This window comes from Embiotoca jacksoni, unplaced genomic scaffold, assembly GCF_022577435.1.
Source record: "Embiotoca jacksoni isolate LCO1_2020_lvr unplaced genomic scaffold, fEmbJac1.0.p SCAF_67, whole genome shotgun sequence".
NCBI classification, from domain to species: domain Eukaryota; kingdom Metazoa; phylum Chordata; class Actinopteri; family Embiotocidae; genus Embiotoca; species Embiotoca jacksoni.
In genome coordinates, this window is record NW_027185422.1 from 1,299,497 (window position 1) to 1,321,487 (window position 21,991).

A 21,991-nucleotide genomic window follows, 5' to 3' on the forward strand; every position below is an offset into this window, starting at 1 on the left:
GTATTGCTTAACAGAGAAATATATATAATAATTTTTCAGCAGCTCCAGACTGTTGTTTTCAGTGAAACCTGTTTTCTCTTGAACTGAAAACACTTGTTGATTAATCAGTTAGCTGATTGATATAAAAGTCATATAATTTTGAACATTTTTTAAACTTCTTTTTAAGCATTAATTTTTTTATTCACTTATTCCAGCCTCTCAAATGTGAATATTTAATAGTTTGTTTGTTTATTTTGTTTTTTATGACAGGTTAACTCAATATTTTGGGGTGTTTTGAATGTTGGTCAGAATAAAATTAAGCAATTTGAATATAACTTCAAAATTACTTTGGGTTCAATTTATTGTTTGAGTTATTTTAAGCAAAAAACATTGAACATTTTCGGGCAGCAGCTTCTCGTGTGAATATCTGCTAGTTTCCACCATCAAAATAAAATATTTTAACTTGGATTTCAGGTATGTTATGGATGAAGCAGACAAACAGAATATACTACCTGAAACAATCAATTTATTAAATATTAGCAGCTATTTTTTTCCCCCTTTCAAGCATTTTTATTCAATAACTCCAAACATTTGATAGTCCTGATATTTTTAAATGAGGATTTGACACTAAAAAAAAATTATTTTATTGAACAAGTAGTGTGAAGGTTAAAAAAGTGTCTGAAGTTTTGCAAACTTAAACAATCAAGAAAATAATCTGCAGATGATTCCATAATGAAAACAGCGACGACGTCCCTGCAGTTCACGTTAGTTTCGCCTCAATCTGCTGCAACAGTAAAAAGCCGTTTAGACATTTCTTCTCTCTTCTCTCAGCTTCAGCTGTGTTCAGCCTGCTGTGATTCAGTAGCGAGCGTTTGTTGAAGTGTGTAGCGAGGCAGAAAGGTGGTGGCGTTACTTCCACTCGGCGAGCCGGCGATGGTTCGTGCTTTTTTTCTTTTTTTTTTTATACGAATCCATTTGAGAAATTTCCACAAGGAGATGAACTCCCAGCGCGCTGCCGTGGTTTACAGCAGCAGGACGGGGCATTCGTTAGGGTGCTTTTCATATCCTGAAGATCTTCTAGAAATAAAGTGGTCACTTCTGCTTTACTTTTCATTAGAAATGTGACAGTGAGGGCAGATTGTTGTCAGTTTTATAGCATGTGACTTGTGAATTTGCTTTTTGTTTAAACATTTTCTTGATGTTTTAATATGGTTGGTCTTTGTGTTTTGTAAAATGTATTGTGTGACATGATGATCCCACAATGTAAATATATTAGAATTTTTACGTTACTAGTCTTTTGAGAAGCTTCTTTATGAACCATAATATTTCACACTAGTTCCAGTTTTAACAACAGAAACAAAAAAACTAAATGGGTGAATTCAGCTGCATTAAAACCACAGACTGTTTCTAAAATTGTTCTGAGCTTCCGGGTCTGAAAAATGGTTCTGATCCAGAAGTGTCTTCAGCTGCAATACCAGCGAGTGCCACTAGAGGTCGGCTCCAAAAAGCCTCCGGCTCCATAGACTCCCATTCAACTTCTCTCATCAAATCCAAAGTGAATAAAATGTGTCCATCAGCTATCTCGGTGTTGTTAGCTAAAGTCACTCCTTCTTATTAGTTTTCTGGAGGTTTGGAGGGGGTGGCTGAAACATCTGGGGATCATTTTCTGCACATCTCTTCTCCACCAGGTAACATCAGCAGGAACTGCACATCAGCGGGATGGTCGGAGGTTTTCCCGAACATAACCAGCGTGTGCGGGTCGGACACGAGCCAGGACAAGGTGCAGTAAACGTCCACATTTCCCGCCTTTTTTTTTTTTTTACCTCTTCTCTGTCCGTTTGTAAAAGTCACCTGAACTCTAATGAATTCTGACTGCAGCAGAAAGAGAAGCTGCAACGTAACGGGACCATTAGCAACCTGAAAATGAGGCCTGCGGGGCTGCTTGTTAATTAGCAGCGGTTAGCAGTTAGCAGTGAGGGACTACATCTTTGAAAGGTCAATATGTGGTCATTTGTAGTGTGAGCAATTTATGTGTGTGTGTGTGTGTGTGTGTGTGTGTGTGTGTGTGTGTGTGTGTGTGTGTGTGTGTGTGTGTGTGTGTGTGTGTGCGCTCTCTCCTGTCTGGTTGGAAAAAAACTAAAAAATTAGCTTTCAGTATCGAAGAAGCAATTGAATTTCGAAGTGTCATTGGCAGCGTTGCATCTGTCTGTTAAAATGTTGGCGTTTTGTCATCGAGACAGATTCATGTTACACATGTGATCTTTATATAGATATCGCACGATATTTAGTACCTGGTTTGTGAAATGTTACTAAACTGAAACCTGAAGATTTTGCCTCCTGACTGCTGAGATGTTTGGACTTGTTGTCCAGCCGGAGGACGAACTTGGGACGTCTTCCCTGATTAGAAACAGCGAAGACTTTTGCACTGAACTGTACGTTTGAAGGGAGACTTCCACATGCAGGTCATGTAGTACCGGCCTGTCGCTGCAAATACGTCTTGAAAAGAGATCACACACACACACACACACACACACACACACACACACACGTCCTTTTAAACTGAGTGTAAGTTTGACGTAAGTCCTTTTAGTTTCTCGTCAAACAAACACACTTAGATTTTTCTCAACGAAAGAACGTGGCGGGGGAAATCAAACCCAACAACACCTTTTTATGAGGAAGCGAGATAACGGGACGGACGGGCGAGAGCGAGGGAGGAGGTGGGTAATTTATCAGCAGATTTCCATCTCCGCTTCCTCCTCTAACAGGAAATGATCCGCTCTTCATCTCTTTGTGCCAGACACTAAAGTTTCCCTCAACAAAACACTTTTCTCTCCACGCTGCAGCATGTTGGTCCTCCACAGATCTCACAGCACAAAGGCCTCGTTGCATCATATCTGTGCTGAAATACAAAGACGCACATATTTACGTGCTGATGAAGTCTCAAAAGAAACTAAATGTGTTTTCCATCATCTTGCATGAGTTTTGCTTCATTTTAATCTCGTGTACCAAAACATTGCTGAATTAAACCTCAAGGGAAAGACGAAACTGTAAATTCGAGCAGTGCTGTTAATGAGAAGCCACGCGTGTAACGTTTGCACCAGAAACGTTCAAATAAAACTTAAAATCAAATCAAATAAGACTTTTCTTTTTCACAATAACACACGAGAGAAGAGGACATTGTTGTCGTTGTATTTGCGCTGAAAGCCACAAAAAGTGGATTCTAATTTCCTCTCAAAATGTCTTTTTAGAGAAAAATATTTTGTAAAATTTGAGTTTTAACCTCGTTTTGTGGAACACAAACCTCTTACGCTCTTTTAACTGTACATCCAGTTTTTATTAAAGATGCCACTGGTTTTAATTCTATGACTACTTTTTATTTTGTTGTTTATTACATACATATAATGTACATACATTACATAGTCTTGAACAACTTGATTTTTAAGAACAGAATTTTGTACACTTACAACCCTGTTTTCAAAAAGGTTTAGATGCAATGATTTGCAATGATTTACAAATCATGTGAAATCCATGTTTAATTGAAAAATAGACCAAAGACAACATATTGTGAAACCGAGAAATTTGATTGATTTAGAAAAAGTCCACTCGGTCAGCGATACGTCCTTTCTGGCTTTTTTTTTTCTCGCCGTTTCATTTTCTGAATCAGCTTTTTATTTCCAGGGTAAAAGGAATTTGACCCGGTTAATTAAAACCGAGAAATTACACGACATTTCACAATACTTACTGGACGCAGGCCGGAGGGCTGCAGAGTGCATACCAGTCTTATTGTAGGGCAAAGGACTGGGAAAGAGAAACACTCCCAAACAAAACACCTCCCTGTTTAAAAAGAGCAGGAACAAATCAGCTTCAGCTCTCTTCCTGTGTTTGTACAGTTTCTTCATGAAATATCCAAAGTTAGTGAAAAATTCATGTAAATTCAGAGTGAATGTGGTGTTTGGACTCGCTGGCTTTCCTTAAGTGCCACGATTGCCGAGAGGGTCGCTATAAAATTCGACAAAAACCTCCGTCACGATGCATTCATAAAGGTATAATGACTTTTAATGTAAGACCATCGTCAAGTCAACACAATCGTTTGTGTTAATAATTCGGTTCATGACCGTAAAATCTGCAAAACTTAAAGACATTCAGCTTCTGCTGTGGTTTGTTCTCGACCAGCATCTTAGCTTGGTGTTAGTATTTAGCTCGAAGAACAAAGCTTTACTGAGGCTTAATGTTATTGAGAAGTTATAACTTCTCTATAACATGAGATGGACAACGGGACGGCTCCCCAGAAGTGAAGCTAAAATATCAAAGTCGCCCCCCCCCTGGTGGCCGGTTACAGTAAAGGTCACAAACCTCAAACGGGGATGTGAAAAATGTAAAAAAAAAAAAAAAAATCTAACTATACGTCAAAGAAAAGAAACAATATGCAAGAAACTCTTTCGTTCGTGCCGTTTATTATCAGATTTAAGAATCGTCACCGGGTCAGTGAAGAACGTGATTCGTCCGCTTGTCCTTGAAAAAAACCGCCACAAACTTGGACTTCATGTTTCGATCTGGTGGGTTTTTGTCCTCACGTGTCACCATCTCAGCCGTGAAATGAAAACGGCTTCCCTCCGCCGGGTTCCTGTTTTTTGGCTCTTTGCTGTTGTGTAACTGCATTTTCCTCCCGTTCACTTGTTTGGCCCGTTTTGGGTCACGAATCACGCAGCTGAATCGCCCATTGTACTCTCCACCTCCCCCCTCCACCTCCCCCTCCCACTCTCCCACCCCCCTCGCTCTCTCTTCACCCTTTGACCTCTTGACCCGCCTGTCACTTTGGCCTCAAAGTCATTTCGGGTCAAATCAGTGGAACCAAATCCGTGACTATAACTCACCCGACGCTGCGAGTTCTTCCTTTTTAAATCTCGTCTTGTTCTGGAGCCGCCTTCGGTTTTATAGTCGGTCTAAAAGACAGGAAAAAAAAAAAAGGATGATTGGCGGTTTAATAAGTGTGAAACGAATCAGGAAAAAAAACTCAACGTCAATAATGTGTTTTCCGCTGCAGGTTTTCAAACGCTGCGTTTTGCATCAGCTGAATAAAGCGAAATTTGTGGACCAAAATCCAAACGGGGCGAAAAACCGCGAAGCACGTCGTGGCTTATAAAGTGTTCAAAATGTTAAAGGGATGATCCTCTGGGGAGCATGAACGTGATTGGTACATTTCCCTGCAATCGGGCTGCTTCATCGTGAACATTTTTCAGAGCGTTAAAGGAATCGACAGAAGTTTTACTGCAATTTTTATACTGTTAATCTTGAACAGGATTTATTTTTTATTTTATTTTTTTATCAGAGCCCGACAGGTTTCAATGTATTTGTTTATGATTTGATTGAATAAAGATTTAACTCGCCACTGTTTATCCAGCCATGAACTGGGATGGTTTTTACATGTCGAAAATGTAATGAATGCGATGAGCTCGATATATAGATGTGCAGTTCGTAGAGTCGGCGCCGCCTCGATCATCAGCTGATTGACGCAACCGGTGAATTCACTTCCTTCAATTGAAGCGACAGACGACTGATGCTGTCCTGGTAAATATAACGAGCAGATATCAAGAAGTGTTTCTGTTTGTTTTTCTCTGTCCGCCTGCAGCTGGTCTTCTACGTGGTCGTGCAGACGTTGTACACTCTGGGTCACAGTCTGTCTCTGATCGCCCTCACCACGGGCAGCTCCATCCTCTGCCTGTTCCGGTACGACACCATTATATCATATCAAACCTGGAAAAGAGACAACGGATAGAAGATGATCACCACACACCTGAAAGACAACCTAACAACACGGTGCAGTCGAACAACAGACAAAAAAAACCTGTAGATTCATTCAACGACAACGACATTCAAACTACAGACATTCGACTGCTGTCGGCTACACGGACTGGAAATAATCAACCGAAATTAAATGTTCTTAAGCAAACAAATTAAAATGCAGAACAGCCTAACAGCACTGAATTTAAATGAACTAAAAGCGACGGTGGATTTATTTTGCAGCAAAACCCTGCAGATTTTTCACCTTCGCTTCTGGATCGCTGTTGCGTCATTAGTTTGATATTTTGTCTCGTTAAAAACACCATTTTTTTTTTTCCAACCCCGGCTGCAGGAAGCTTCACTGCACCAGGAACTACATCCACCTCAACCTCTTCTTCTCCTTCATCCTGAGAGCCGTGGCCGTGCTGGTGAAAGACGACATCCTCTTCAACCGAAACACGCAGTGCTCCAACCAGCCGTCGCTGGTGAGTTCAACCGGCTGGCTTCGACCTACTTACGACTCGGATTCACATTTTGAAACCGATGATGCTAAAAAAAAACAAAAAAAACCAACAACAACACGTCGACTGATCCTGACTGAAAACTGAAAATCGTCAGCGTTTAGTTGGAGTTGTCGTGTTGCGTCGCGGCCGCTCTGACCTTCGACCCACTCATCAGCTCGCTTGCTTGTAAACGCTGTAATCTGCAAATTACAGTTTATCCTCTCGGGGAACTCGCTGATTGCCCTCCTCCTCCTCCTTCCCCCCACCTCCCGGAGTAAAGGCGGAGGGGGGGGGGGGGTGTATACCCACATATCAAAATAATTAGCATTTAAGTGCTTGATTAAACCGCAGCCTCCCCGTGGATATAAAGAAGAAGAAAAACAAACACCGATGTGAGAACATGACTGGAAGGTTAACTCGGTGTCGTCTGTAATTCTGCTCCAGCGACGTTTCCCCGTCATCATTTCAGAGTTCGATACTGTTTTAAAAGCTTTGACCGTCCTTAATATGCACATTTTGCCTCCTCTGTGTCCTTCAGGTGGGATGTAAAGCCAGCCTGGTGTTTTTCCAGTATTTCATCATGGCCAACTTCTTCTGGCTGCTGGTGGAGGGTTTGTACCTCCACACGCTGCTGGTCGTCATCTTCTCCGAAAACAGACACTTTATCGTCTACATGTTCATCGGCTGGGGTACGCCAGCTCTTTATTATCATTTTATTTAACGCTGAATCAAGAAGACGGCATGACGTTACAAAAGTAAACTCCCATTTTGTTCTCCCTTTAAACTAGAATTTGCATAACTGCGCTTGTTTTGCATTCTCGTGTTCTGATTTTTCCTTAATATTTATATTTCAAGATGGTGTTTTCCCCTTTTCTGTGTAAAATGTATTGTGACCGAGCGTTTTAGCCCAATTGAGCCTTCTGATGTTTGAGGAGAAAAATAAGTTTTTGTCTACAAAGACATTTTTAGTTGAGTTTTCCTCACGAGTATTTTTGTTCAGTTTTTGCTGCGCAGTTACCATGGCTACAGGTGATATTAGCGTCTATTGCGAGGTTAATTAATGTAAAAGAAAAAATCGAAGATACAAAAAACAAACTGCTATTTTTGTTGTTTTTACATGTTTTGTGTTCATAAATGAACCCAATGAATGAATAAAGGATCTCCATTTTTATTTTTCCAGTTTCATATTCTGAATTTTCCCCTCGAACATGAAAGATCTTCTGGACGGATTAATAACGTCTCATCTGTGTTTCCTTCACGGCTCTTTTGCAGGAATCCCCACTGCGTTCGTCTCTGCGTGGGTTTTAACGAGGATTTATCTGGAAGACACCGGGTGAGTCATCGGCCAATCAGAGATCAGCAAAGAAAAATGTCATTCAGATTTGGTATTTATAGTCCTTCACGTATATTAACAAGGCTTAAAATGTGTCGCGTGTCGCTTTACATATTCATATTGATTGACTAGTTTTACAGGCACTCTGTGGAATCGTTTATTATATTCTCCTTTATCATATCGGAGGCGACGAGGCGTTTCATTCACCGTGCGGAGCGGCAGATATGTCGGTATTCAACAGGGACCGCTTCTGTTGTTTCATTAAGGCCTCAAATTACATTTCATCGATCAGATCGTTGTGGGCAGATAACCATTTGGGAACGCGGCTCGGGTTCTCCACAACGATAAGACGAATATCGCCTGGCGTCAAAGAGCGCTTTATTAAATCACTCAACCGGTGGGAGTCGCTTCGAGCGCTCATCGTATGTTCCTCGGATCCGCTCGGTTTCGTTAATAAAATAAAACACATTTCTAAAATAACCAAAGGACGGCGAGGACACGACGGTGTGCGGAGAATAATAATGAAATCCAAGGTTTGGATTTGGATGAATCACCGCTGAGCTTAAAAAAAAGTTTGGTGCGGTTTCCATCTTCGTCTGCACGCTAAAGGGGAGACGGCTGCTTCGTAATCTTAACGTTGTCATCGTCAAATGTAAAGAACACGTTTATGCATCAAAAATTTAACTTTTTGATTGGGAGGGGGGAGGGGGGGGGCTTTTTCCCCGTTATACGTGATACTTACGGTTATTTATGGTGTCCGTAGATGCTGGGAAAGAAACGACAACCCAATACCCAACTGGGTGATCAACGGACCAATCGGATTCTCCATCATGGTAGGTTGAGGTTCGTTACCTTCACGTTTGCCGGTTGAAAGAGCGTCGGGTCGCTTCCCCGTGGAAAAGTGGATGACGATGTTCAAGGATGCACTTGGTGTTGGAGAAAGGACGTTTTCATTTTACAACAATATCAAATTTAAACAAAAACATTTTAAACATGATTTTCTAGCTTTTTTTCGGCTGAATTAAACTGTCTGCCCGTCATTTTTGGATTTGATTTAAACTTCTTTTTGCAGTTAATAAATACAACAACAAAAAAATCACAACTTATGTTTTACATTTTCCTAGAGCCCAGCTGCATGTCACTTTTTTTTTTTTTAAGTCTGTGGATGTCCAATAACAGCTGGGAAAAAAAAAAAAAAAATATATATATATATATATATAGAAAAAGAGGCAACAAAAATGATTATATGCGCTTTTTTTTTTCCTTGAATAACTCACAAAAAAGGTTTTAAGGTCCGTGACCCCTTTGGACTTATAAAAACTCTTGATGTATTATTACATCAGTACATCAGTGAGCTTCCTGTGTGGCTTCAAGTCACGGCAGGATAATGTGTTAGCAGCCCGCGTCTCGCGGTATTAACTTCAAAGGATTTCCTGCGGTGTACAAATAAAACCGATTCATCCCTGGACCGTAGGAGTGTCACGGAGATGATCGGCAACCAGACAGACAGGGCAGGTAAAAAGTTCATGGATTATTTAGTTTTTTTTAAACATTTGTTTAAACATTGGTTTGTCTTTGTATTCCCGGTGGCCGGTACGCCACGTTCCCGGGTTTCCTGCCGAGTTGACAGCCCAGCGTAAAGCTCTATCAACCTTTAAAGGTCTCAGCAAGGGGGCCAGTTATTGTGAGCAGGAACACGTTTGGGTCTTTATGTGATAAGTAAGCTTATTTATGCTGCTGCCAGAGATATAAATATAATTTAATATGAATTTATATAGAAGGAGTTCAGGTTCAAAAGACTACACAGACTGAATACAGCTCGCCCACGTGGCATCTGGATTCAGGTTCCTGGTTCACGACAACGAAAAAGCAGAAACTGAAAGCAAATTTTAGCCACTGAACCTTTATCCTCTCCTCCTTTACAGATTTCCAGTCTTACACTTCATATCTATAATTTTTTTACTAAAAGCAGTGGGCAGATTTGTAACTTAAAAGTCAAATCAAAATCAAACCGATCAGAAAACAAAAACACTCAACCAATCATCAACGGTGGAAGTGCGCAAACCATAACTGGGAAAAATGTATTTGGTGGTGTACTTTTTTGGGGGGGGTTGGCTGAACATTGAGGGAGCGGGGCTTATGACTTGTACTGCAACCGGCCACCAGGGGGCGATCGTGACATCTTGGCTTCACTTCGCAGTAGCTGTCATGCCAAAGCTTTTATTATATAACGTTTTGTGTAATTTGTTCAACACTAGAGTTTTTTTGTATTTGTTGTGGTTTATTTTTTTATCATTTATATCTCATATAAATTAGCAATATTTTACTTTGTGTTTCTTTTATATACGTTGTCTTAATGCTTGTTATGTCTCTTGTAAAACAGTTTTATTTTCTTGTTGATGATATAACTGCAGAATAGATTAAAAAGTGTGTTTCTCGGCTTTGATGCAAGTTGTGAACAAAACATGTGTCTTTCTATCTTTTCATTTATCGTGTTTGGTGGGTGGCAAAGTATCCAACCCGGGAACATAAAATCTGTCTGACTCGGCTCTTAACGCCGTTATTTCCTCTCCGTCTCAAAAAAGGTGAACTTCATCCAGTTCATCAGCATCATCCGGATCTTGGTTCAGAAGCTGAGGTGTCCCGACGTGGGAGGCAACGACCAATCGCAATACAGGTATATCTCACAGTGGGATAATAAGAGATATTAATAGTACAGAATGAAATACAGATCATCTGAGAGGCGCAGAACTTTTTGTGTTTTATTTTTTATCCCCCTTTGCTGTCTGGAGCGATAAGAGAGACGCTCACGCTCATTAGACAAGACGGCGTTTCATGATGCAGCCTTTATGAAACGGGGGTTTGAAACCTCGGCGGAGCAGCAAGCTCGTACGCGATTAAGTGTCTGTTTTTGAAATCCTCGCCCAGTCAGATGTGTTTGGGTTTAATCTTCCGGCAATTTTTACCCTGCAGTAAAAAAAAAGTGAGCTGTGCTGAGTTGTCGGGTATCCTCGTGGCCTCGTGGCTGATGAAAAGCCGTGGATAAGCACCGGCTTGTTCCACGGCAAAATCTTCTTCTTTTTTGTAAGTGAAGGATTCGGTGTCAGTGCAGAGTAGTTCGGTGAAGCGCTGAGCTGAGTCGACAGCTACAGAGTGATACCGGGGAGGGAGGATTACCATCTTCAAAAGCAAATTGCGCGCGAGAAGATTTATTATCCGTCTGTTATTCAGGTTTTTCCAAAATGCATTTTTTGTTTTATTCGCCCACATTTGAGATTTCTGCAGACGACTAACCGAAATCCAAATATCCAAGGTTCAGATTCGTGAGTGTGTTCATTAATATATCCTTTAGACATGTTGATAACGGTGTAACTGTCAGAAAATGGGCTTTTGTACCCGGTCGGGACACTTGCTGAGGCCTCCTTCTGTTAAATACCTTTAATTGTAGAAACGAGCGCACCTGAGGAACTCTGCCAGTGAGCTACCTAAGGCTGATGCTAAACTAGAAAAGTTGAAATAAATCAGTGATATGCAGTTAATTTTGCTGGACGACAACAACAATTAACAAACACTTGTCGAACTCACCGGATGTTCCGTCGGCCGAATATTTCAGTCGACAACTTTGTTCTCTTCGGCTAGCTTTTAGCTACCGTTCTCAAAATCCCCGTCGCAACGAGAAACAACAGCAGCAACCGACCCACACGCTGAAAATGGCCCGTTTCCATGAAGATTTGAATCTTAGCCATTCCAGGTCCGAAAAATGAGGCCTTAATATGCAAAACCACCGAGTGCCACTAGAGGTCGGCTCCAAAAAGCCTCCATACACTCCCATTCAACTTCTCGCATGAAATTCTAAGTCAATACATTTTTCTCTCAAATGATCTCGATGTTGTCACTCCTTCTTATTAGTTTTGTGGCAGGCCATCTGAAAATAATCCCATCTTTAATTTAAATAAAAATAAGGCTGAAAAAGCCGTATCTTTAGAGGGTGTGTCTGTTTGATTGACAGGCCTGTGGTGCAGTCAGGTTACGGCTATCGGTGGGCGGGACGTAGTATCGTCGAGGTTTTCCAATCAGATCGGTCAGATCCACCGCTTGGCTCCTCCCCCCAGCGCGTCAAAATCCCAACTGGAGGTCCCATAACGGCCGATCACAAACCGGCGGGTGACGTCACTGCGGGTCTTTGCTATGTGAAACTGCACTATGTGGTCCTAATCACTGTTTCTCTCTCAGGAGGCTGGCCAAATCCACACTGCTGCTGATCCCCCTGTTTGGGATCCACTACGTGGTCTTCGTATCGTTCAGTGAATCCATCGCAGAAGATTATAAAATATTTTTCGACCTGGCCCTCGGATCCTTTCAGGTGTATTATTAGTCCTTCGTTATAGTCACCGTTTCAAACTCCTGGTTTTACCCTGCTGTTGTTTCTTTCAGGGTCTGGTGGTGGCAATTCTCTACTGTTTCCTAAACAGCGAGGTAAGTTCTCATTATGTGAAACAACATTTTCATCTCGCAATTTTTAATAAGCGAAACTGAGTAAACAAGTCGAGCAGCACCGAGCATCCATTTGCATGAAACATCGTGTTCCTTTTTGTTTGATTGTCAGGAGGCCCAATAATGAAGCCTTTAAAACAAAAATGCGTCTGCAGTCGGCTGATAAAGGTTCTCGGTTAAGAATAGCTGCATTTCAACGTGTGTTTGGTGGAAATGTTTAATCAGTGGTAAATTACTTGTGCAGTTTGTGGAGTTAAAATATGTGTCTTAATTACATCAGTCTTTTTTTCTTTAATTAAAAATATTTCTAATCAGCAGTGCCAAAACATGTTCATATTTGAAAATATATAACATTCATCTGCATTTTTTTATGTTCTTATTATATCAAAGTAATCAATGAAGTAAAAGTCACCTTCATTTGAACATACAAAAAGTTTGCCCTAATTCACAAAATAAGAAACGTAAAATTAAGAACGAGTCAAGGCGGACCCTTGATGCTCCACCACTTGTTTTTCCCCCCAAAGTGAGGACATGAAATGTTTGCCGGTCTTTTGATCCGCTCCCATTTGCCCCTTTTTAAATTTATCGTTACTACAAACTCAACACTTACCTGTATTTGTTTCAAATTAAGAGTCCTGTTTTTGTTTTGTTTTTTCATTTCTTAACAAGGCTTTTATTGTGAAACATTTGCAGGAACATGTTGTAACTTTAATCCAGGACAACCATGTAAAAATAGCGTGATTATATTGTCGGAAAAGTCCACGATTGGCTATTGTATGTAAACTTGTCACCACAGTAACGGTGATTACTCAACCGCTTCGGTACAAAGAGCAACAACACCCCCGAAGTGGACATATGCATTCATAACATTGAAATGTTTTTTTTTTGTACCTGTTCCTTCAGGTTCAAGGTGAGCTGAAGAGAAAGTGGCGGAGCGTCTGTCTGAACTGCCATCTGAGCAGAAATCACCACTTCAACAACACCTTCGCCTCCAGGAACGGATCGGAGAACACGGCGCAGTCCCACCGCAACTCCCGAACCCAGTCCATCCTGCAGTCCGAGACCACGGTGCTGTGACAGCCCGGAGGGTCGAGTAGTTACTCCAAATTTATGAAAGAAAAACAACGAACCCTGAGAGGAAGCAGCGCGCGGGTGGAACCTGCACATCGGTTTTTTTGGTTTTAGCTTTACGAATCTCTGCGAGCCTTCGACTGTCCGTGAAGCGGACCTGAAGCTGTTCCGGCCGGTCTTTAAGGTGCGTTTGTGTTTCGCTACTAACAAAGAGCCATTTTTCTTCGCTGTTGGCCACACGAGCCGAGAAAAAACAGGCGGTCCGCGACTTTCTGTTCCCGACTGTGTTTCCGGGAGCTGCGCGCACGGTCGAGGTATACAATCTACGTACTTGAATGTTGCATGCATGTTGAATTCTGTATTTTTTTTCAAGAAATATGTGAATAGAAACGTCGACATCCTGGTGCTGTAGATTGGACAGACATTTTTTTTCATAACCGTCCTCGCCCATTTTTTTTTTCTTTACCAAAACGAGATCACCGTTTCAGTATGCAGATGTTTGTATACCGCTAGTGTGTACTGACATGTAAGTGCACTATTTTTGTGTTGTTTGGTTTGGAGAGCAATCGACGAGCAACTTATTTTATTGTTTAATTTATTACGACCTGATTAGGCAAAGAAAAATCAAGTGGGTGACTTTTAAAAGAACTGGTTGTTTGAGGTTCCCGAATTCAGGTTTCATTCAAACAAACAGCAGAAGCAACGGCGACTTATGGTGAGAAACTGAGTCAGCGGTTTTCAAACTATGCTACATTTTCATCGCAGCTTAGCAGCATTTAGTTTTATTTATTTTATTTTTTTTTTTGCAAGTATGCAGGGGAACGTGCACCCAAGCATTTAATATACGTAAAAACCACCGCTGAGAATCATTCATGAATGCATTTCAAGCACATGAACTCAGATTGTTTGTGTTTATGGTGAATAAACCGTGTACATACAGCGTTGTTTAGAGTCCAAATCCACAAGACTGTATGATTTTTTTTTTTTTAAATGTACATTTACTGAACTGCTGTCATCGAGAAGTGCTGTTGCATGTTGCAAAACTCTTTATCTGGTTTTATACACTGTGCTCGGTGATCTTCTGTAAAGTGGGGAATGCAAGGGCTCCGACTGAAGGTGTCATTTTATTTTTCAAAGTGATTATCCACCAGGAGCTTGTGTTGAGATCGGTGGAACTTGATTTTATCGACCACCGCAGCTGACATATCCAAGGCGGCTTTTGTTGTAGTTTCTGCTCGGAGAGTAAAGGAGATTTATTTCACCAATTTATAATCTTCTATTTGAACAGATTTGAGTTTGCAGCGGGAAGCCAGTGTGGGATGCAGTATTGTGAACGGATATCTTTGGGTTTCCTTAAAACCCTGAATACAAAGTAATGAAACAAATTCCTCAGTTTAACCTCTTGAAATGGAGGTTTGTGCCGATTTGTTTATTACCACCCACTAATGAGATTTTTGATCGCTGCCGCCCACAACAGTCGGAAAATCCTCTGCAAATGCAAATACCCAACTGTTCAGAAAGCCAAATCTTGAAAGACTTGGACTGAAAACAAACAGTCCTCAAAGGCATTCATATCATTGATGCTACGTGGGGAAAAAAAAAAAAAAAAAAGCGAGTGCACAAGTGGGAAGAAATTCGAGGTTTCCTGTTCTGTTCAGATGCACTTTTATTTTAAAAAAAATGCAGAAAATAACAACACGAATACAGGATAAAACTTCCAAAAATACATATTTACAAATGCATGTGATGCACCAGGTGAATAAAATCACATTTATATTATAAAAGTCTGATTCAAAAACACATTTTCATTTTCTCCAGCAGAAGCGTCTCTGGCCAGTCAGTCGCTGGTGGATGAAGGTAAATACAAGTAAATAACAGCTGTTTTGCTTACAAACGGGAGTAATATTGGTTTTTATTCATGCAACAGTCGCATGATATTCTCAGTGTTGGACTTTTGTCATTGCTGTTGGTTAATGGCTGTCAACGTGTCATTTTCTTCTAGTCTTTGATGTAAAATTTGTTAAGAAATGAAAAAAGGAAACGCTTGCTTTTGTTGTATTTAATCGTCGCCACGAGATGAAAATTTCTGTTGACACTTGACTTAAGGCATACAGAATAAAAGTTTATTTTTAGTAATCGCTTAATCACACATAATCTAAAGGGACCAAAGCCATTTAATGTCCTGAATAAGTGCCACAATTTCCATTTTTAATTTTAATCTTATTTTTTAAAATGACCACAATAATGACAAATCAGAATTTTGTTTTTTGGTTGTTGTTGTTTTGTTTTTTTAAACCAAACCACCATCCTAAATCACCGTTCATTAAATAAGAGCCGGACTTCACTGTGCCTTTAAAGATGTTAAAAAATTGGTCTAAACTAAATAAACAATGAATTTTTAGTTATTGTCCATCAACTGTAATGTAAAGAGTTTGAGGAGCAAAGTTTTAAGAAATCCCTTGATTATAAAGATACAGCTGAGTATCATCAGCGTACAGTAACATCTGACATTACTATTAAACTGTTACCGTGCATATTAACTGAGGAAATAATACAGCAGCTGTGATGAAACCTTATTGAACACCACATTTCAGACGATCTGAAGAGAAAACTATATCTTCTTACAAGAGAATTGGATTAATACGTACCGTTAAGTCTTTTTGTTTTGAGTCCTAAATTTTGTTTGTTACTGTTTGCTACCGTATTTTCGAGGGCTAATCGCCCGTGAACCGTAAAAAGCACCAAGAAGTGCACAAAGCAGGGCGTAGCTATAACCTTTGTGAGTACATTTTCCAAGTTTTGTCACCCACGTTTTTGTAAATCTATTAGCGTACATTTTTGATCGACCCTCGTACGTTATTGGAGCCAGAAAACCATTATTGTTGGCACAATTGCTGGAGGCAGCCAACCACGGCCAAGTGTTAACATGCCGAGAAAAAAATTAATCAAACACTTCAAAAACTAAAAATGTTCCTCTTCAAGGCATAATCTAAGATATTCAGTTTTTGTAGTAATATTAATACTTATCTACAGCTTTAGTTGTGGTTCGTTATGGGTATTAAATTATGGGTGTAGCTGTCATGTAAATGGTCCATAAAAAGGAAAGAAAACTATTTCAAACTTGAAAAGTTGGAAACGCAATGATTTTACAGTTTTTCTTAAATCTGCTTAATTGTCAATCATTTATACGAGATATTAAACATTTTTTAGATATAAAGAAAATAGCTGTTGGGAAGCTCCACAGTGGAGCTGTATGCCTTAAGAAAAGTGTTACCAAATCGCTCAGATGTCACCGTGTTGCTCGTTGTGTATCGTTGGACGTCTGTGCGACTGCAAACGCCGCACAGCACTCACAGTGTTGACTCGTTGGGTGATGTTATATTTAATTCATATTTAATGTCGACCGACACGATGCTGAGTATCGTGTCTTTATGGAACACGTGTATTTGTATTGAGACACCATGAATGTCATGCAAAAGATGATTGATAAAGGCTAACTTTGTAAGCACTGCGCGCTGTGAATATGATTTTGCATTTTATTACCCTGTTGGTTTTTTTCAGAAGTCTGTCCAGCTTCGGACATTTGGGGGAAATTCTGTTTTTTGCGCCGGTTGAAAAAGGAGCCGTGTTTTATTTCATTTTAATAATTGATTTTATACTCTTACAATCGTGAGGATAATTCGCGATTTCCGCGTCTGTTCGTATTCAGATACAAAATTTGAGACGACGGCCGACCGTCTGCGCAGCACGCCGACTGCAGTAATTCTTTATGGTTGTACGGTATTCCACATTTTTGGCCTTTTTTATTGTTAAGCAGTTGCACGCACAATCTTTTTTGGGTTTTTTGCTTCAAAGCAGAAGAGTTCAAACAACAAAAGTGAGTTTGAGCCTGCAGCTGTTGGCAGGAAGCGTGAATTAGCCTTTGATTTCATCTGTAAACAACCCTGAAACCTTTCTTGGCTGTATAATCGTTCAAAAGAAGCTTTTTAAATGTCTTCAAATAGACTTCCAGCTTTCATGTTTTTAATTATGGGTTTTTTTGCCAACATTTTTTTTGCGTGTTTTACAAGCACACCGGAAAAGCATTTACAAGCATAGAAAAATCAACCTGCTGGTGCGTAATATTCCCGTTCTATTTCTGAAGACCTTCATCGTTCTGGGTGGAAAAAACAATGAGTTTCTTTCCCATTTTGCATCCTTCTCCTGGATGATGATGCCAATGAGGCTGATTTCACTCATCACATAAGAGCGTAAACAGCATGAAGACACCAAAGCGCCGTAATTTATCTGATTCTGAATGCCGAGCGTTGATTCATGTCACTGAACTGCAAAAAACACTCGTTGAAAATGTGGAAATTGTATTACGAATTTTGTCTTTCGGCCTTAATTTGTTCCATAAACTGAAAAAAAATTAAAAAAGGATGAAATCTTGTTTATCAATTAAAGTAAAGAGAGACTCACTCATGGACATCATACAATAAAATTAAGCGATTTAGTTTTTTTGGCCGGCGCCATCTTGTAGTTCGGAGCGGTTTGGAGCAGGAAGTGACCATATTTGGACAAGCTGGGGAGGAGCTGAGGGGTGGATCCGACTCAAACCCAGAGGACACTACATCCGCCCACCTACAGCCAAGACCTGACTGCACCATAGGCCTGTCAATCAAACTTAACACTTTTTGATGCCTAATATCTAATTAATAATGGGGTTATTTTCAGGATTGCCAGAAAACTAATAATAAGGAGTGACTTTAGTGAATGACACCATAATGACTTTTGGATGACATTTATTGACTTTTGAGAGAAGTTGAACAGGAGGATTTTTGGAGCCAACTTCTGGTGGCTTTTTCTCATTGGCCTTGTTTTTTTAGATTTGATCTACAAGAAGCTAACGTCTCAAGAAAATGCTTCGCTACAGATTTTCAGCTCAAACTTTACTAAAAAATAACTGTCCCTATAAAACTGTTTAACACCGAGCATCCGAGTCCAAACACAAAGAAAAAACCCTCAACGTCGAGGCGTACAGCTTTTCTTTTCTTTTCTCCCTCTTTTTTTCTGCGTCTTCCTCGTCTCTCTGGTGTCCTTTCTAACGTGTCGGCTCGTCCGTCCTCGGAGCGTCGGCCTCGAGGTGTCGAGCTGGATGTTCAGTCATCTCTGAGAAGACGAGCCGTTTTGATCCGAGCTGACAAGAGCGACTTCAGGCAGAAACGCTTGCTAATTGGGTGGGAGAAGGTGGGCCGGGCGGGGGGGGGTCGGCGTTCGGGCGATGACTGAGCACTTAGCTTTGCATCGCTGGTTGTTGTTTGAGTCGGGGAACCACGACCCTCCAGAGGGGGAAACTCATTCTTTACCACAGTTTTTCCTCAACGGCCGCGGGCCAAAACAGAAGACGGTGTCGAGCGAAGTTGCGTTGTGATTCTTAACCGGGACAAAGAGAGGAGAGAAAATCCAGAAAATGTTGATCCTCGAGGCGTTTCAGTCCTCCCAAGTACAACATTTTTATATTTTATTTTGACATTTAACTGTCTCAGCCTAATTGTTGTCATTTATTCTCGCATTTTGATGAATAAAAAGCAGCTTTATGTATTAAAATAACTGCGGACTGTATCATTAAAATAAAAAAAATTCAAACAGGAAGACATAAAAGTTCCACACAACAACAAGGACATATTTTAGTTTAGGGGTATTTTTCTACACTGGAGAAAATAGTATTTAAAAAAAAAAGTATAAATAAAAATCTTGGATGAGTAGGTGCGTCCAAACTTTCTGTTTCCAAAATAAAGCTGATAATACAGTGAGTATTTGGTTTGATGCAGGTTCTCCCTGACCAAACATTTTATTTACTTTAATATTCAACCAACAAAATAATCACAAAAATGTGACTAAAAAATTAGCCCACAATAAAAAAAATACGAGTCATAACCAACATCGGTTTGTGAACTGCAGTTCTGAAGCTTCCAGTTCGGATTTTGGCGGTCGCCGTCTTGCAAATTTCAAAGCCAACTTTTTTGAGGTGTAATATCTAATTAATGACTTGATTATTTGCAGATGAACCAGCAGAAAACTAATAAGAAGGACACAACGTGACTCGTATTTTAGGGGAGAAGTTGAATGGGAGTCTATGGAGGCTTTCTGGAGCCGACCTCTAGTGGTCCTCGGTGGTATTGCGGTTTTACAGCACTTCAGTTTTGGCCTCACTTTTCCGACCCGGAGGCGACATCCTCTTTTAAATACAGTCCATGGTCACAACCGGGCACGCTATGAATTCATGTCGCCGTGGCTTCAAAAGATGAGTACAGACAGATTTCCCTCTTCATACCTGAATGCTGCGTTTACATCTCCACGTCGTACGGCACTTTAAACGCAGCAGAAGGTCTTTTTATGCACATTTATTTATACAAAGTTAGCAAAGGGGACCCACAGCTATTTACTGTCGATACGAAGAGCTCGCAAGATTAACATTTGATGGTCGGCCCACGCTAGCAAGATCAGACAGCTTTCAGCCACGAGGAACTAGAGACAGCTGTAGCCTGAAGGCCGGGGTCGTCACAGGTCCAACGTTTCAATGATCTGAAAGAGACCCGGGAAAAAAATACAGCTAAAGCTGAAAATGCAGAATTTCAGGATGCATTGAGTGAGAATTCTTCCTCGGCCACGTTTCAAATGTCTTGTTGGTTAATAAGTGAGAAACGGATCAGAAAGCTTGACGAGTCGGGGCGAAACATCTGGTCGCTCAGTCTGTCGACGACAAACATCTGTTTCACCAGCAACTTTCATCTCGGGGAAACTCTGAGCTTCGCCGATTCGTTAAAATCTCAGCGAAGACCGAAGAGTCACACAAATCTGTCGTTTTATTTTGAATTGGTGGTGCGAATTCTTGGGGAACTCCCCGGTGGGACGGTCCTCTCGTAGATTTCACATCTATTTTCGAACGTTCGGATGAAAGATATTTGATGAGGGAGTAAAAAAAAAAAAAAAATGAAATCAAAACGATGGCGGAGAAATGGCTCGTCCCTCGTGGGGGACGGTCGCTGCATCTGCTTTGTTTTGGTTTTGGTGTTTTTTTGGCAGCTGCTCCGACACTTTTAGGTCACTCGCTGCGACATTTCACATGTTTCCATGTAAATAGGTTCATTCGTTGAGCAGATTACAGCTCCGGGCTGAAGACGGGCTGAGATCAGCACTAAGTTGAGCGCCGTGGGCTCAAGTGACGAGAAATAAAAGACACTCATAAAACTGTCTATGCTGCAGGAGAGGCTCAGTTGGTTAGTTTAAAATTTTGTACAATTATCTGCTGTAGATATAGTTAACTTTATTCTCCTGCCTGTCCAGGTTTACTCTGAATTAAAGCTGCGAAAACAAAATGTAAGAATTGATTTTCGATATACGGATTAGCGAAACGCCGTTTTAAGAACAGTTTTCATGATGTTATTGTCTTTTTAAAGAGTATACTGCAGAAACTTAAAACAATTGACATATTTGTTAAAAAAAATATTGAAGTTTATTTTTAACTTAACAAAGCAAAACCAGCATAAAACTGGTGTTTTAGTAAAAGTGTTATCCAGCACCTGTCTTTAATACTTTTCTGCATAACATTATATTATTATAACGTGACACAACTTTGCCCGTTTACGTTAAAGTAAAAAATAGAGTACACACATCTTAATGGTGGTAAAATTATTGCTAATTTAGCTAAATAAGCAGTGTGATTAAAAAAAGAAATGCCGTTAGCTAGACAATCCTGCTGTTCAAGAAAAAACACATTGATGTAATTTAATTGCATAATTTCACATTGTCACATTTCTTTGTTTCAGTAATGTCACATTTATATAATGTTTTCACTGGTTGGAGCTAGAAAGTTGAACCACCTCTCGGATATCTCAACTGTATTTGAATTTTGATTAGGAATATCTTAATTTGAGATAACCAAACACCTAATTAAGATATTTTTTAACTATACAAAATGTCTTAAATTAGCATTAAAACTACATTAACGATGTCTTAAATTGGATTGGATTAATGCTTCAGGAATATTTTTAATGTAAAAATGTCAAAAGGGCTTATTTGCCTCATAATTCTGATGATCAGTACATTATCTTTTTCGCAAACTCCATATATATATATATATATGTATATATATATATATATATAAAAAGGTACCACAATATGAACATAGCACGTTTCTATAATTAGCTCACGTGAAAAACTTGACTGTAAGTGAGTAATTTTTCAACATTTCGTTGCTGTTAAAACCATCAATATAATTTAATTTAATTATTTATTTTTTTGGGTATTTCGGTGACTATAAAATTTTTAAAGATAGAATCAAATATGTAAGTAAAGCAACCTCTGCCTGTTCTGTAATTTGTGTATTTGCTAATCGTGAGTTTTTAAAAAATGATTGAAGATTCAAATTTCAGTTATAAAAAAACCCCGTTTTGTTTTGTTTCAGCGGAGCAATCCTTCATCTTTAAAACAAATAAAGAATAAACCTGCCAGAGCCCTTTGAGTATTTTCTTTTTTTCAGTTCTGTCTGATGTGTCCTCTACCTGTCACTTGTGTTGCAGAGATGTCTGAGGGGACGTGATGGTGTGTGTTTGTAACGGAGAGTCGACTGAATGGTTTTTATAAGACTGACAGCCCGCCGGCGGCCCGGCGGTAGCGGCTTTGACATCGCCGGGGTTCAAGGGGTCACCGGCAGAGCGCGCCGCTACGGTAACGGCCGGAGGGGGTCGGGAAGGGCGAGCTTGTCACTCCGCTTCAGCCGACGACGGCCGAGACGGGCGTCTGAGTCCGCGGCCCAAACCTGCAACTATCCAGCTGCCGTCAATCA

General features: G+C 40.2%; 1 protein-coding gene across 1 annotated transcript in view; it reads left to right on the top strand.

The window, feature by feature from the left end:
• LOC138214092 (vasoactive intestinal polypeptide receptor 2-like) overlaps window positions 1-16,648 on the top strand; it is a 33,236-nt gene extending 16,588 nt beyond the window's left edge. The window contains exons 4-13 of the mRNA XM_069175461.1: window positions 1,668-1,759; window positions 5,609-5,706; window positions 6,113-6,245; window positions 6,802-6,952; window positions 7,536-7,596; window positions 8,360-8,429; window positions 10,182-10,273; window positions 11,830-11,959; window positions 12,031-12,072; window positions 12,994-16,648. Of these exons, the coding sequence (XP_069031562.1) occupies window positions 1,668-1,759; window positions 5,609-5,706; window positions 6,113-6,245; window positions 6,802-6,952; window positions 7,536-7,596; window positions 8,360-8,429; window positions 10,182-10,273; window positions 11,830-11,959; window positions 12,031-12,072; window positions 12,994-13,167 (1,043 nt within the window). The 3' untranslated portion in view covers window positions 13,168-16,648. The remainder of the gene's footprint in view (window positions 1-1,667; window positions 1,760-5,608; window positions 5,707-6,112; window positions 6,246-6,801; window positions 6,953-7,535; window positions 7,597-8,359; window positions 8,430-10,181; window positions 10,274-11,829; window positions 11,960-12,030; window positions 12,073-12,993) is intronic.
• The last annotated feature ends 5,343 nt before the right edge of the window (window positions 16,649-21,991 follow it).